Source organism: Acanthisitta chloris, unplaced genomic scaffold (assembly GCF_000695815.1).
Source record: "Acanthisitta chloris isolate BGI_N310 unplaced genomic scaffold, ASM69581v1 scaffold5251, whole genome shotgun sequence".
Classification (NCBI taxonomy): Eukaryota; Metazoa; Chordata; class Aves; order Passeriformes; family Acanthisittidae; genus Acanthisitta; species Acanthisitta chloris.
This window is the reverse complement of record NW_008657585.1, coordinates 23537-36604: the sequence shown is the minus strand read 5'-3', so window position 1 is coordinate 36604 and position 13068 is coordinate 23537. Positions and strand designations below refer to the sequence as shown.

Below are 13068 nucleotides of genomic sequence, written 5' to 3'. Positions count from 1 at the left end.
AATTCAGCCCTTGGCTGCACATAACAAAGATCTCATTGACTGGGAGCTAAAGATATTGGCCCAAAAGTGCTGATTTGGAGATGTGAGTTTAGTTTTGAGGTCTTAAATAAGGTTCCTGGATTTCCTGAAGGTGGGAAGAATTGTCCTGCCCCATCCTAGATGCTCCTTGGCCCAGCTGGGCATGAGGTGGTATTCTCCACCTCTGTCACCCCTTTGGTGTGGATTAATCCTCATGGCATGAAGAAGGGCTTGGGGAAATGGAATTTTGGGGGGCAGAGGCAGAGATCACCATCACATTCTCAGGGTCACTTCACTCTTCATGGCCAGGAGATGTTTTAGGCCTCATTGCAAAGGATAATTGGGTGGTTAGAGAGGTTTAGAGAGTGTTAGCATGAAGTAAATGGGATGCAGAAGGTCACATCCTCTCTCTGTCTCCTGAGGGATGGAGATGGTGTCACACAGCTGAGGACCACAGTGATGGAGTGACCCATGTGAGACTCCAATCCCTGGATGCTCTAATCCACAAATACCTACAGTAGGTGAAAAAAGCAGCTGATAAATCTCTGTCACTGAGAAATTCATCATCTCCTGCTTTTCTGCAGCTTTTCTAAGTGAGGTTAGAAAATATAAGCAAAACAGAATGTGACACTGAACAATTTTCCCCACTCAAAACCAGTTGGATGATTAAATCCTTCATGGATCAGACTGTGGAGCTGAGCCCTGGGGTCCTCACTGGGGATTTTGGCTCCCTCTTCCCTGAGGATTGAAGGGGAAGGGAGGAAATGCCCAAGCTGTGTGAGATGCTGAGGAGTGACTCAGGGGTGAGGCATGGCTCTGTGGCAGGAAGGGGAGAAGGATGGAGCTGCAGGACACTCTTTGAAGTATGGAATTCTATTAGGCTGGCTGCAAGTCCAAATCTGAATGAGAAAAGACACCAGTGAGTGTTATTCTTAGGAAGTGATCTGATCTTCCCTCAGCACAGAGGCTGTTTGTGGCTTCTCTCCACCTTGCTGGAGCCCAAAGCTCTTCCTGAGTGATTGTGGTGGTTTAACCCCAACAGCAGCCAAGAACCAGCAGCCTCTCACTCACTCCCCCACCAGTGGGATGGGGGAGAGAATCAGAAGGGTAACAGGTACAAAAAATCATGGATTGAGATAAAGACAGTTTAATAGAGAAAGCAAAAGCTGCACACACAAGCAAAGCAAAACAAGGAATTAATTCACTGCTTCCCAAAGACAGGAGGTGTTTAGCCATCTCCAGGAGAGATCACACATAATGGTTCCTTGGAAAGACAAACACATCAGTCCAGATGTTCCCCCTTCCTCCTTCTTCCTCCCACCTTATATACAGAGCATGATGTCCTATGGTATGGAATATCCCTTTGGTCAGTTTGGGTCACCTGTCCCAGCTGTGTCTCCTCCCAGTCTCCCATGCATCCCCAACTCCCTCACCAGTGTGGCAGTACGGAAAGCAGCAAAGGTCTTGACTCTGTGTAAACTCTGCTCAGCAATAACAAAAACATCTCTGCATTATCAACTCTTTGTTCTTCACAAAACCCAAACATAGCCCCATACTAGCCTCTGTGAAGAAAGCTAACTCTACTTCAGCTCAAACCAGCACAGTGATTGGAATCAAGATTACAGAACTGTTTTCACATCAATCCTCAGAGCAAGGACCTGGCTGTGAGGAGAGAAGCCATAAATTTCCCCGTGGTGAGAATCCATAAGGTCTTTCACTAGCACACTGTGTTTTTCCCAGGGTGCCAGACCTACATGGACATCATCATAGTCCTGGATGGCTCCAACAGCATCTATCCTTGGGTTGAAGTCCAACACTTCCTGATAAACATCCTGAAGAAGTTTTATATTGGTCCTGGCCAGATCCAAGTAAGGTTCTACACAACCTGTGTGTCCCCTCATGTCACAGTGTCCTCCGGGTCTTCTCTTGGGGCTTCTCAACATCCCTTTCATGACAATGTGTTGTAATTTAGCACTGCTCTTCCAAATTTGATGGTTTCAAGCTGTGCCCATGTAACTGACACTCACATTAATGACCCTAAATGAGGTGTGGAGGGAGAACATCCATACCCCAATGGGCACAAGGAGGATGAAAACCTGTGGAGATACAGAACTGGTGTCCTGTGCATGTTGCAGCTGTGAAGAGCTTTCCATCTTCTTCTTAATCATCATGGGCTGATTTGTACATGAATCTGGGCAGGGATTTGGGCAGGAGTACCCTCAGCAATTTACCCAATAACCCCTAGTTTGGTCCCATCTGGAGATTTTGTAGCTCCACACTGGGACACATCACGTCTACTTCACCCCAAGCCCTTAGAGCAGGGCAGGGGGAAGAGAAATAAACTTGTGGATTATTAGTCCCCAGTGGTGAGAGGAAGAAGTTGACCATAATTAATGGTCCCTTGGAGAGAAAACAGGAGCAAATGTGGACAGAGAGGCTGAATGTTCATGGTGATCGTTGTCTCATGGGGTTGACAAAGCTCATTGTGCCTTGGGACCTCATTTCATGGCTGTTAGTGTTATTCCTTTCATCCACAGGTTGGAGTGGTTCAGTATGGAGAAGATGTTGTTCATGAGTTCCACTTAAATGACTACAGGTCTGTAAAAGATGTGGTAGCTGCTGCCAGTCACATCGAGCAGAGAGGAGGAACAGAGACCAGAACTGCCTATGGGATAGAATTTGCTCGGTAACAACATTCACCTTCTTCTTCATCCTCCAACAAGCCTAAACCCACCATTTGTCTCCCTTCCCTCTCTCCCATTTCACTTTTCCTTGGTGCTGAGAGGGTGTTGGACACGGACAGGCACAAAATGCTTCTGCTCAAACACTCAGGCCTCAATTGCTGCTTTACCAATGATGCTCCACAAAGCTGCTCCATCCAGCCCTGGCTGCAGCTGGAGCAGAAGGATGAGGCAGAGGCAAATTCTGGAATCAGTTCCTTTTCCTGAAGCAACCACAGCTGAGCTCTTGGCCTGAAACATAACCACAGGTCTGCCCCAGGCACTGGAGCTCTACTGCAGAGGCCACAGGGGACCAGGAGTGACCCACAGCTCCATCTCCTCTTGCCCCACAGGCTCCTGTTTATTCTTTGCCACATCCCAACCAATGTTCCTGCTGTAGATTTAGGCCATTTCCATGGAATCATGGAATCATTTAGGTTGGAAAAGCCCTCTAAGATCACTGAGTTCAGCCATCCCTCAACACTGCCAAGGCTACCACTACCCATGTCCCCAAGTGCCACATCTACATGGCCTTTAGATCCTGCCAGGGATGGTGATTCCAACACTGCCCTGGGCAGTTGTGCCAGGTCTGGACAGCCTGTTCCATGAAGAAATCTCCCCTAATATGCAACCTAAACCTTCCCTGGTGCAACTTGAAGTCATTTCTGCCCAATTTTGTTGATCTAAGGCAAGAAAAAAACCTCCATAGGTGGAAAAAAAATTCCCCTTTTGAAGTCCCACTACATTTCCTGAGGGTTCTTCACCTCCTCAAGAGCTCACAAACACCCCTGGGTGGGTTCATAGAATCATCAAGGTTGGAAGAGACCTCTAAGATCATCAAGTCCAACCCTTAACCTGTCACTGCTGTAGCCCCTAAACCATATCCTCCAGCCTGATCCTGATGCCTCTCAGACACCTCCAGGGATGGTGACTCCACCACCTCCCTGGGCAATATCCCAGTGCCTGAAGGCCCACAGAGTGAAGACACTGTGCTGTGGGCTGTGGGGACCACCTTGGTGGCCATGGTGGTGGTGGTGGTGGTGGAAGCCATGACCCCCTGGCGAGGCTGAGCAGCCCAGGGCTTCTCTTCACTTGCAGCTCGGAAGCGTTTCAGAAAGGTGGCCGGAAAGGGGCAAAGAGAGTAATGATTGTAATCACAGATGGAGAGTCGCATGACAGCCCAGACCTGGAGAAGGTGATTGAGGACAGCGAGAAGGACAATGTCACCAGATACGCCGTGGCGGTGAGTGGGGGGAGACCTTGGGGCTCTCAATGGCTGGAGATGGTGTGCAGAGCCTACAACACAATGGGGCTGGGAGGGTAGGTCATCTCCACCTCTCCCAGTGTGGTCATGGGGTCCTTGGTGCTGATCCTGGTACCCTACTCAACCCTGGTGAGGCCCATCTGGAGTGTTGTGCCCAGTTCTGGGCTTCTCAGGACAAGAGGACAGCCTGAGGAAATTACAGCTGGGGTGTCATATGCCAAGGTTGTGGAATCTTTCCATACAGACACCCCTCAGGTGTGTGTTTGGGATGGATCTGTCCATCATGTGAGAGCTGGTGGCCTCATCTCTGGGATGTTCCAGGCCAGGTTGGATGGGGCTTGGAGGAACCTGGGCTAGTAGAATGTGTCCCTGGTGGAACTAGATGAGTTTTAAAGTCCTTCCAACCCAAACCATTCTGTGATTCCATGATTCTATGAAACCCCCTGAGTGTTGTATTCCCACTCCCACCCTAGGTCTTGGGTTATTACAATAGAAGAGGAATCAACCCTGAAGCCTTTTTGAACGAGATCAAATTCATAGCAAGTGACCCAGATGACAAACATTTCTTCAATGTCACAGATGAAGCAGCACTCAAAGACATTGTGGATGCTCTGGGAGAAAGGATATTCAGCTTGGAAGGTGAGTGATCCTCTCTCTCCAAAGGCACCTCTCATTCTGGCCACCAGAGCTCCACAGACCCCTCTTGTTCTGGTCACCAAATCTGTGGTGGCTTTGGAATCTATAGCAAACCTTGGGGATCATCTGGGTGTCAGTGTCTTCTTCATCCATCGAATTCCTGGATTATGAACAGGCAAAACCCACACATGGACTGCCAGGGACTCCCTGGGGTGTTGAACATCATGAGGTTATGAGAATAATGTTAGGGTTTGTGGTTTATTGGCTGAAATTAAACATCAGGAAATGTTTCTGCTCTAAATGACAGAACTTGTGACAAGTTTTATCATCTCCATGGCTAAATTTGTTCATATTTCATAGGAAATGTGACCTTGGGATGAACAATTGGAACAGAAGGTGAAAGATCTTGAGGTTTGAGGGAATTTTGGTCAAAGCAATTCACAAGCTCCTCAGCAGTTTGCCAGTTACCTTGGTCCATCCAGCTTGATGCTTCCCTATGGAAGAAACCTTCCCTGGAGGAGATGTTTCACCCATTAGGAAGCAAAAACCTCTAAATCTATATTCTTGGGTGATCTTACAGCCAGGAAAGGGAAGAACTGGTACAGCAGCAGAGTTCCCAGCACTTGCTGATGACACCAGTTTGTGGAGTGGGAGTGAGTTAGGGAGGAAGATCAGAAGGATGTGGAGATGCTGAAGAGAGTCCAGAGGAGGTCATGGAGGTGCTCCAAGGGCTAGAGAAACTCTGCTATGGGGAAGACTGGGAGAGCTGGGGGTGTCCAGCCTGGAGGAGAGAAGCTCCAGGGAGACCTCAGAGCCCCTTCCAGATCCTAAAGGGGCTCCAAGAGAGCTGCAGAGGGACTTGGGGCAAGGGATGGAGGGACAGGACAAGGGGGAATGGTTTCCCACTGGAAAAGGGGACATGTGGGATATTGGGAAGGAATTGTTCCCTGTGAGGTGCTGAGGCACTGGCACAGGTTGCCCAAAGAAGCTGTGTCTGCTCCATCCCTGGGAGTGTGCCAGGCCAGGTTGGATGGGGCTTGGAGCAGTCTGGGCTGGTGGGAGGTGTCCCTGCCCATGGCAGGGGGTGGGAATGGATCAGCTTCCAGTTCCATTCCAACCCAACCCATTCCGTGATTAGGATTTGTGGCAACTGAGCTCCTCTGTGTTCATCCCACCCTGCCCCACCAAGGCACCTCTCAGCTCCTTCAGGGAAGCAAAACTCCATCAAACACCAATCCCCTTCTTTTCTTTTCCAGGAACCAACAAGAACGAGATCTCCTTTGGCCTGGAAATGTCCCAGACTGGATTTTCATCCCATGTTGTGGAAGTAAGAGAGGAAATTTGTGCTTTTTTAGCTCCTGCTTGTGCTTTTTATCCTCACCAACTGCAGGTGGAAGAAAGCGATTTAGGGAATGCCATTCATTATGGAGTTTAATTATTGACATAAAGAAGAAAATGCTGTTGCTGGTGGTTTATCCCATGGGGAAGTTGCTGCTGGGAGGTCTTCCCTAGGGTCTGCAACAGCTCCCGCTGATCCCACAACCTCTTGGGAAGGATGTGCTGGATGTGCCATGGAGAAAGGCACAGGGAGATGCTCAATCCCCTCACAACCACAGGGAGAAACAACAGCAGGGAATTCTGCTTAGGGTTTTCCTGGGATGGAAAAGCTATGAGTACGGTTGAAGTGTGATTCCAGGTGTGCTTGGAAGAATGTTTTCCTTCATCCATATGGGCAAGGAGAGGGATAATTCCTTCCACTTGCCCTCAAACTCCTCCTGCTGTGCCACAGGATGGAATCCTGCTGGGAGCAGTGGGTGCCTATGACTGGAATGGAGCTGTCCTGAAGGAAACCAGCAGTGGGAAGGTCATTCCCTTGAGGGAATCTTATCTCCAGGAGTTCCCAGAGGAGCTGAAAAATCATGGAGCCTATTTAGGTAAGAAAAGCTGAACAAGGCTTGAATTCCAGGAGGGAATTCATGATGCTATCCTTAATAATAGGAAGGAGAACATATTCCTCAGGTGACTAAGATTAGAGTAGGTGGTTCCATGCTTGGCTGTGAGATCTGTGGGTGCAACATCCATGAGCATCCTCAGCTGGGATGATTCCAGTAAAGATCATGCTGTGCAGCACAAGAAGTGTTTTCAATCCAGTCCATGTCATTCCCAGAGCTTCTTGGAATGGTTTCAAAGTGGTGCTGGAATTCCATGCCTAGGGAGGAAATACCTGCTGTGTTAATCTCTTCCATGTGCAGACACTTGGAGCTCTGGAGGGAAAACAGCAGTCTGGGTGGAAAAATGAAGCTTCTCTGTGGAGATGTGGCTGGGAGAAAGGTGGGATCACCTCCCAGTACATCAGGAATTTTTCCTAGGGACACAACAGCTCCTTGAAGATGTGGGACATCCTTGGTGAGACAGCAGAGTGTCCTCCAGGCTCATCTGGGAGCTCCTGGAGCAGTGATGGATGGTGGTGGTGGAAGGAGTACCCATGGCAGTGGGTGGGAGCTCAGCTGGGCTCTCCTTCCCGCTGCCTGGAGTAAGAAATCCAGGGATATTAAGGAGATATAGGTGTATCCTGCTGTGGAACAGCCTGGACACCCAGTGCTGGGATTCAGGGGGTTCAGGCTGATGTTTGGTTTAGGAATATTCATTCCTCCAGGAGGGGAATATTTAGGGAGACATGGATCCCAAGTAGAGCCTTTGCCCAGCGAATAGGATCTGTAAACCCAAATAATCCCTGGAGATACTCATCATTCACCTGGATGTGATTCCAGGTGATCTGATTCAGTTTCATGGTTGGCCAAACTTTGAGTTTCGTAGAATCAGAGAATCCTGGAATGATTTGGGTTGGAAGGACCTTAAGGATCATCTTGTTCCACCCCCTGCCATGACAGGGACACTTCCCACCAGCCCAGGTTGCTCCAAGCCCCATCCATCCTGGCCTGGAACATTCCCAGGGATGGAGCAGTCACAGCTGCTCTGGGAAATCCATTCCAGTGCTTCAGCACCCTCAGAGGGAACAATTCCTTCTCTATATCCCATCTGTCCTTGCCTTCTGACAGTTTGAAGCCGTTCCCTGTGTCCTGTCCCTCCATCCCTTGTCCCAAGTCCCTCTGCAGCTCTCTTGGAGCCCTTTTAGGCACTGGAAAGGGCTCTGAGGTCTCCCTGGAGATTTCTCTTCTCCAGGCTGGACACCCCCAGCTCTCCCAGCCTGGCTCCAGGGCAGAGTCTCCTGAACCATGGAGTGGTTTGGATGGGATGGAACCTGGAAGATCATCTCATTCCAACCCCTCCCATCAGCAGGGACACCTTCCACTCCTAATAAGTTAAGTGGCATTTAAACTTGAGTGTGAAAGTTCAGAAATCAGCACCTGGGGTTGAAATCCTGGTGATTTTGCAGCTCCACAGGAAGTGCCTCAGCCCAGGATGTGATGTGATCCCAGCACAGAGAACAACCTGTCTGGGTAGGAAGCAGGAATTTTTCAAGGTCATTGACTTCCACAGGATTATTTCCATTAGAACTCATGAGGAATAGTTTTGATGGATTCATGGCTTTTATTGGGCTAGGAATGTTGACATCAAGCAGCAGCAAAGCCTTTCATGGCTGATTTCAGCAGAGTTGCTCTGGAAGGAGCAGAGAACTCACTGGTGTTTGTTTAATTTGCTGTGAGCCATGAAATGAAACACTTCCAAGTCCTGGAATTGGATTCACCTTCCATGAAAGAAGGATTTACACTGAGTTTGCCAAGTGTTAGACAGTGCCAAAACTTTTGGCACAGCATCACTTCTGGGTGAGGTGTGGGCAGCACCTGAGCAGGTGGCTCCAAGCCCAAGGTCAGGCTCTAGGGTTGATCAAAGTGACTTTATCTCTGGGTTTCCAAGCTTCCTGTTCTGGCAAGTGGCCAAAGCTGTGTCAGCAGCTGGGGATTAATGGAAAGCAGATCCTGGAGCAGGCAAGGAGCTGCTTGGAGTGCTCATATCCATCTCTCCTTGCAGGTTACACTGTCTCCTCTGTCATCTCCACCAAGCATGAGCGAATCTATGTCGCTGGAGCTCCCAGGTTCAACCACACAGGGAAAGTCATCCTCTTCAGCATGCACAGCAACAGAAACCTCACTATCCACCAGGCCCTGAAGGGAGAGCAGGTAACACCAGCCAGGGATCTTCTTCCCATGGAAAAATCAATCCTCCTCCTTCATTTTACTAATTGAGCTGTTTAAATAGCTCAGTGATGTTAGCACATCCATGGGCAGTTGAGGATGTCCTGGTTGTCCAACACACAGAGTCTGAACTGCTTGGATGTAGCAGGGACAGGGCTTGGAATGTCCTCCTGGAAAAGGTGATTGATAGCAGGGACAGGGCTTGGAATGTCCTCCTGGAGGAGGTGACATCCATCACTCTCTTCCCTCATGTCTCCTCTAGATTGGCTCCTACTACGGCAGTGAGATCAACTCCCTCGATGTTAATGGCGATGGTGTCACCGATGTCCTGCTGGTGGGAGCACCTATGTACTTCAGTGAGGGCAGGGAGAGGGGGAAGGTCTATGTCTACACCCTACAGGAGGTATGTGGCAGCTCCATGGGGTGATCTGGGGACATCACAAGGGCTGGGGTCTTTGAGCAGTAGCATGGCATCCCCTTGTGTCATCTCCCCTAGCTTCCATCAAGCATCTCAGTTAGTGGTCAAGGTGGCATCTTGCTGCTCTCAGCTCCTAGGAGTGATGCATAGGCACAAAATGAGGTCTTTGCAACATGAGTGTTTCTCTGGAGAACCAGTTTCCACACCCCTTCCTCCCCCAAACCTGTTCCCTCCAAGGGCACCCTGAGGCTGGGCCAAGCATGACATGCTGGGGAGCAGCAAAGTTGGTTCCTCCACCATGGGGATGGGACATGTGTCACCTCTGTCCCCCTTCCTGGTGCTCAGCAGTGCTCTGGGGAAGGACCAGTTTTCCTGTCACCTTCAAATCTGGCTCAAGATGCAGGTTCTGAGCCAAATCCATCAAGCTCCAGGGGCACATGGACAGTGAGGAGAGCATGCTCTACATCCAGGGATGCAGAGCCCACCTGGAGCAGTGGAGTCCTTGTACCTAATGCACAAATTGGATGCAATTCCTAGAATCATAGAACCATAGAATCATCAAGGTTGGAGGAGAAATCTAAGATCACCAAGTCCAACCATTAACCTGTCACTGCTGTAAGCCCTAAGCCATATCCTCCAGTGCCACATCCAGACACCTCTGAAACACCTCCAGGGATGGTGACTCCACCACCCTGGGCAATATCCCAGTACCTGAACACCCTAACAGTGAAGAAGTTATTCCTAACACCTAATTGCACCTAATTATCTGTGTAGGTTGCCATAAAGGGAAGGCAAAGCAGATATGGGGCTCTGCAGGAAGTCCCACAGCCCTGGAAGTTCTCTCACCTCCCTTGGAGAACTCACACCTCACTGCACCTTGTTTGCTTGCTTGAAGACGTTTCTCCTCTTGCCAGGCTTGCTGCTGATGGTTTTGGGGTTGTTTTGTGTCCTCTTCTCTTTGGCTGGTCTGGCAGAACCACTTCATTCCCAGTGGGGCCCTCATGGACCTGCAGAGCTACCAGAACTCTCGTTTTGGCTCCTGCATCGCTTCTGTGCCTGACCTCAACCAGGACTCCTACAATGACCTTGTGGTTGGGGCACCTTTGGAGGATGAGCACCAAGGAGCTATTTACATCTTCCTTGGCTTCAAAGAGACCATCCTGAAGAAGTACAAGCAGGTAGGTACTCCAAAGGGCTTTGGCTGGCCCCATCCTTCATCAGTCAGTGTCATTTGTGCCCATTTTAGGGGGTGATAGAACATGAGTAATGTTGTTATATCCAGATCCATCTCTTTGGAGATGTCCAAGAAAAAGCATTGGAATTCAAGCCCTGAACAGGGTGCTCAGGGCAATGGTCCCAAGACACAATGAGCTATGTCAAGCACAACAACCACCATGAAAATTCAACCTCTGTCCACATTTGCTCCAGTTTTCCCTCCATGGGACCATTAATGATGGTCAGTTTATTCCTCTCAGAATTGCATTGACCTAAGGGCTTGGAGTGATGCAGATGTGATGTGCCCCAGTGTGGACACACAAAATCTCCAGATAGGACCAAACTAGGGGTTATTGGGCAAATTGCTGAGGATATTCCTGCCCAAATACATGCCCAAATCCCTCCCCAAATCCATGTCCAAATCAGCCTATGACAGTTAAGAAAAAGACGATGGAAAGCTCTTCACAGCTGTAACATGCACAGGGCACTAGTTCTGTATCTCTAAAGGGTTTCATTCTCCTTGTGTCCATTGGAGTGTGGGATGTGTTCAACCTCTCTATCCCTGTTTGTTCCAGTTTTCCTTCCATGGGACCATTAATAATTGTCAGTTAATTCCTCTCTGATCTCAGGGTTTGGAGTGATCTCATTAATTATAAATAAGTCTTTAAAGAAATGAGTTTTTGTTGGTTAGATGTTTCTCACACTTGTGAGAAAGAATAAATTCACAGAGTAAATTCAGCTAAAACCTCTAGATGGTGTCTCCAAAGAGAAACTTCTCTCATTCCATGGAAAATGATGGTGGAATCACTTGGAAAAGGCCTTCAGTAGCATGGTGGAGGTTGGCATGGTGAGGCCTTGACAGGCAGGGATGTTCCTGCTGGAAACCAACCTGGACTGTGTCCTTTCCTTCCCAGAGGATTGCAGCCACAGAGCTAGGCCCAGGCCTGATGTATTTTGGATGCAGCATCCATGGACAGCTGGACCTCAATGAAGATGGACTCATTGACTTGGCTGTTGGTTCTCTGGGGAGTGCTGTGCTCCTGTGGTGAGTTCATGGAATGTTAAGGGATTGGAATGGACCTTAGAGATCATCTAGTCCCAAACCCCGGCCCTGGGTAGGGACACCTCCCACCGGACCAGGTTGCTCAAGGCTTTGTGTTTTGTCTTGTTTTGCCACTCTCTGCCCAATTCTAGAGTCAGTTAGGTTGGAAGGAACCACAATGGGTCATCTGGTCCCACCTTTCTGCTCAAGCAGGGCCAGCCCAGAGCACATGGCTCAGGATTGTGTCCACATGGGTCTGCACAACTCCAGTGAGGAGAATCCATGACCTCTCTGGGCAATCTGTTCAGTGCTTAGTGACTGCACAGGAAAGAAGTTAATCCTCATGTTCAGGTGGAACTTTGTGCATCAATTCTTGCCCATTGCCTCTTGTTTTATTGGTTTCCACCACTGAGCAGAGCCTGATCATCCTCTTGGCACCTCCTTCAGACATTTGGAGACATTAATGAGGTCCCTCTCTGTTGTCTCTTCTCTCTGTCAATGTTCTCTGCCCAAATCTCATTTCAAAATGCTGATGTTTTTTTCAGGGAAAACTGATCTCCCAACAATCTGATCCATCTTTCCAGGATAACAACCCCCTATCCATCAAGGCCATGGGATTTTAATGCCATTAGGCCCCAGAAGGATGTCAGAGTTGGTTTAGCATTGAATCTCATCATGAGTTCTCCAGGAGTTTCAAACCAGCCAATTGATTTGTGGTGATTTCCCCAGGCTCTCTCTGGCCTGATTAAATAAGAACAATTCAATGTTTCCAACTATTGTTTATGTTTGGAAAGCCCTGGAAGCTGTTGGGTTGAAGGGTGGCTGTGCCTAGCCAAGATTGGCCACCCCAGGGTCCTCCTTGGAGAGTCCAAGTGGCCTTTGGCCTTCCTCAGTTGAGAAATAAGAGTGAAAAGGTGTGAAAAGAGCAAATCTGGAGGTGTGGGAGACTTGGATGATGCCAGTGTGTCCCGTCCCATTCCACATCATCTTCCTCAACATTTTCTGGTCCCCCAGGTCCCGCAGTGTGGTGCAGATCAACACCAGCATCCGCTTTGAGCCCTCCAAAATCAACATCTTCACCAAGGACTGCAAGAGGAATGGGAAGGATGCAACATGCATGTCAGCCTTCATCTGCTTCACTGCTGTCTTCCTCTCTGCTCACTTCCAGACAGCCAGTGTGGGTAAGGCCATGGCTGTTCACATGACCAAAACCCGATCCATGTGTTGTTTAGGTGTCCAACTCCAAGACACAGGTTGAGTGTGCACTCAGCCCCGTCATGGGCTGTCCCAAGGAGTGTGGCAGCAGGGCCAAGGAGGGGATTGTCCCCCTCTACTCTGATCCCACCTGGAGTTCTCCACACAGCTCTGGTGTCCTCAGCAGCAGAAGGACATGGAACTGGTGGAACAAGTCCAGAGGAGGCCACAAAGCTGATCAGAGCACTGGAGCATCTTCCTTAGGAGACAGTTAGGGCTGTTCAGCCTGAAAAAGAGAAGGTTGTGTGGAGACCTCAGAGCAACCTGCCAGGACCTGAAGGGGCTCCAGGAAAGCTGCAGAGGGACTCTGTGTTAGGAGCTGCAGTGGCAGGACAAGGAGTCAT

The 13068-nt window shown here is 49.3% G+C and overlaps 1 protein-coding gene across 1 annotated transcript in view; it reads left to right on the top strand.

Moving 5' to 3' along the window:
- The window catches only part of ITGA11 (integrin, alpha 11), a gene marked incomplete at its 5' end in the record, with an annotated part of 43685 nt that overhangs the window by 15676 nt on the left and 14941 nt on the right, over nucleotides 1-13068 (top strand). Inside the window, 11 exons of the mRNA XM_009084768.1 lie at nucleotides 1759-1886; nucleotides 2556-2704; nucleotides 3837-3981; nucleotides 4476-4641; nucleotides 5895-5965; nucleotides 6428-6572; nucleotides 8632-8780; nucleotides 9058-9198; nucleotides 10188-10391; nucleotides 11343-11473; nucleotides 12485-12651. Of these exons, the coding sequence (XP_009083016.1) occupies nucleotides 1759-1886; nucleotides 2556-2704; nucleotides 3837-3981; nucleotides 4476-4641; nucleotides 5895-5965; nucleotides 6428-6572; nucleotides 8632-8780; nucleotides 9058-9198; nucleotides 10188-10391; nucleotides 11343-11473; nucleotides 12485-12651 (1596 nt within the window). The remainder of the gene's footprint in view (nucleotides 1-1758; nucleotides 1887-2555; nucleotides 2705-3836; nucleotides 3982-4475; nucleotides 4642-5894; nucleotides 5966-6427; nucleotides 6573-8631; nucleotides 8781-9057; nucleotides 9199-10187; nucleotides 10392-11342; nucleotides 11474-12484; nucleotides 12652-13068) is intronic.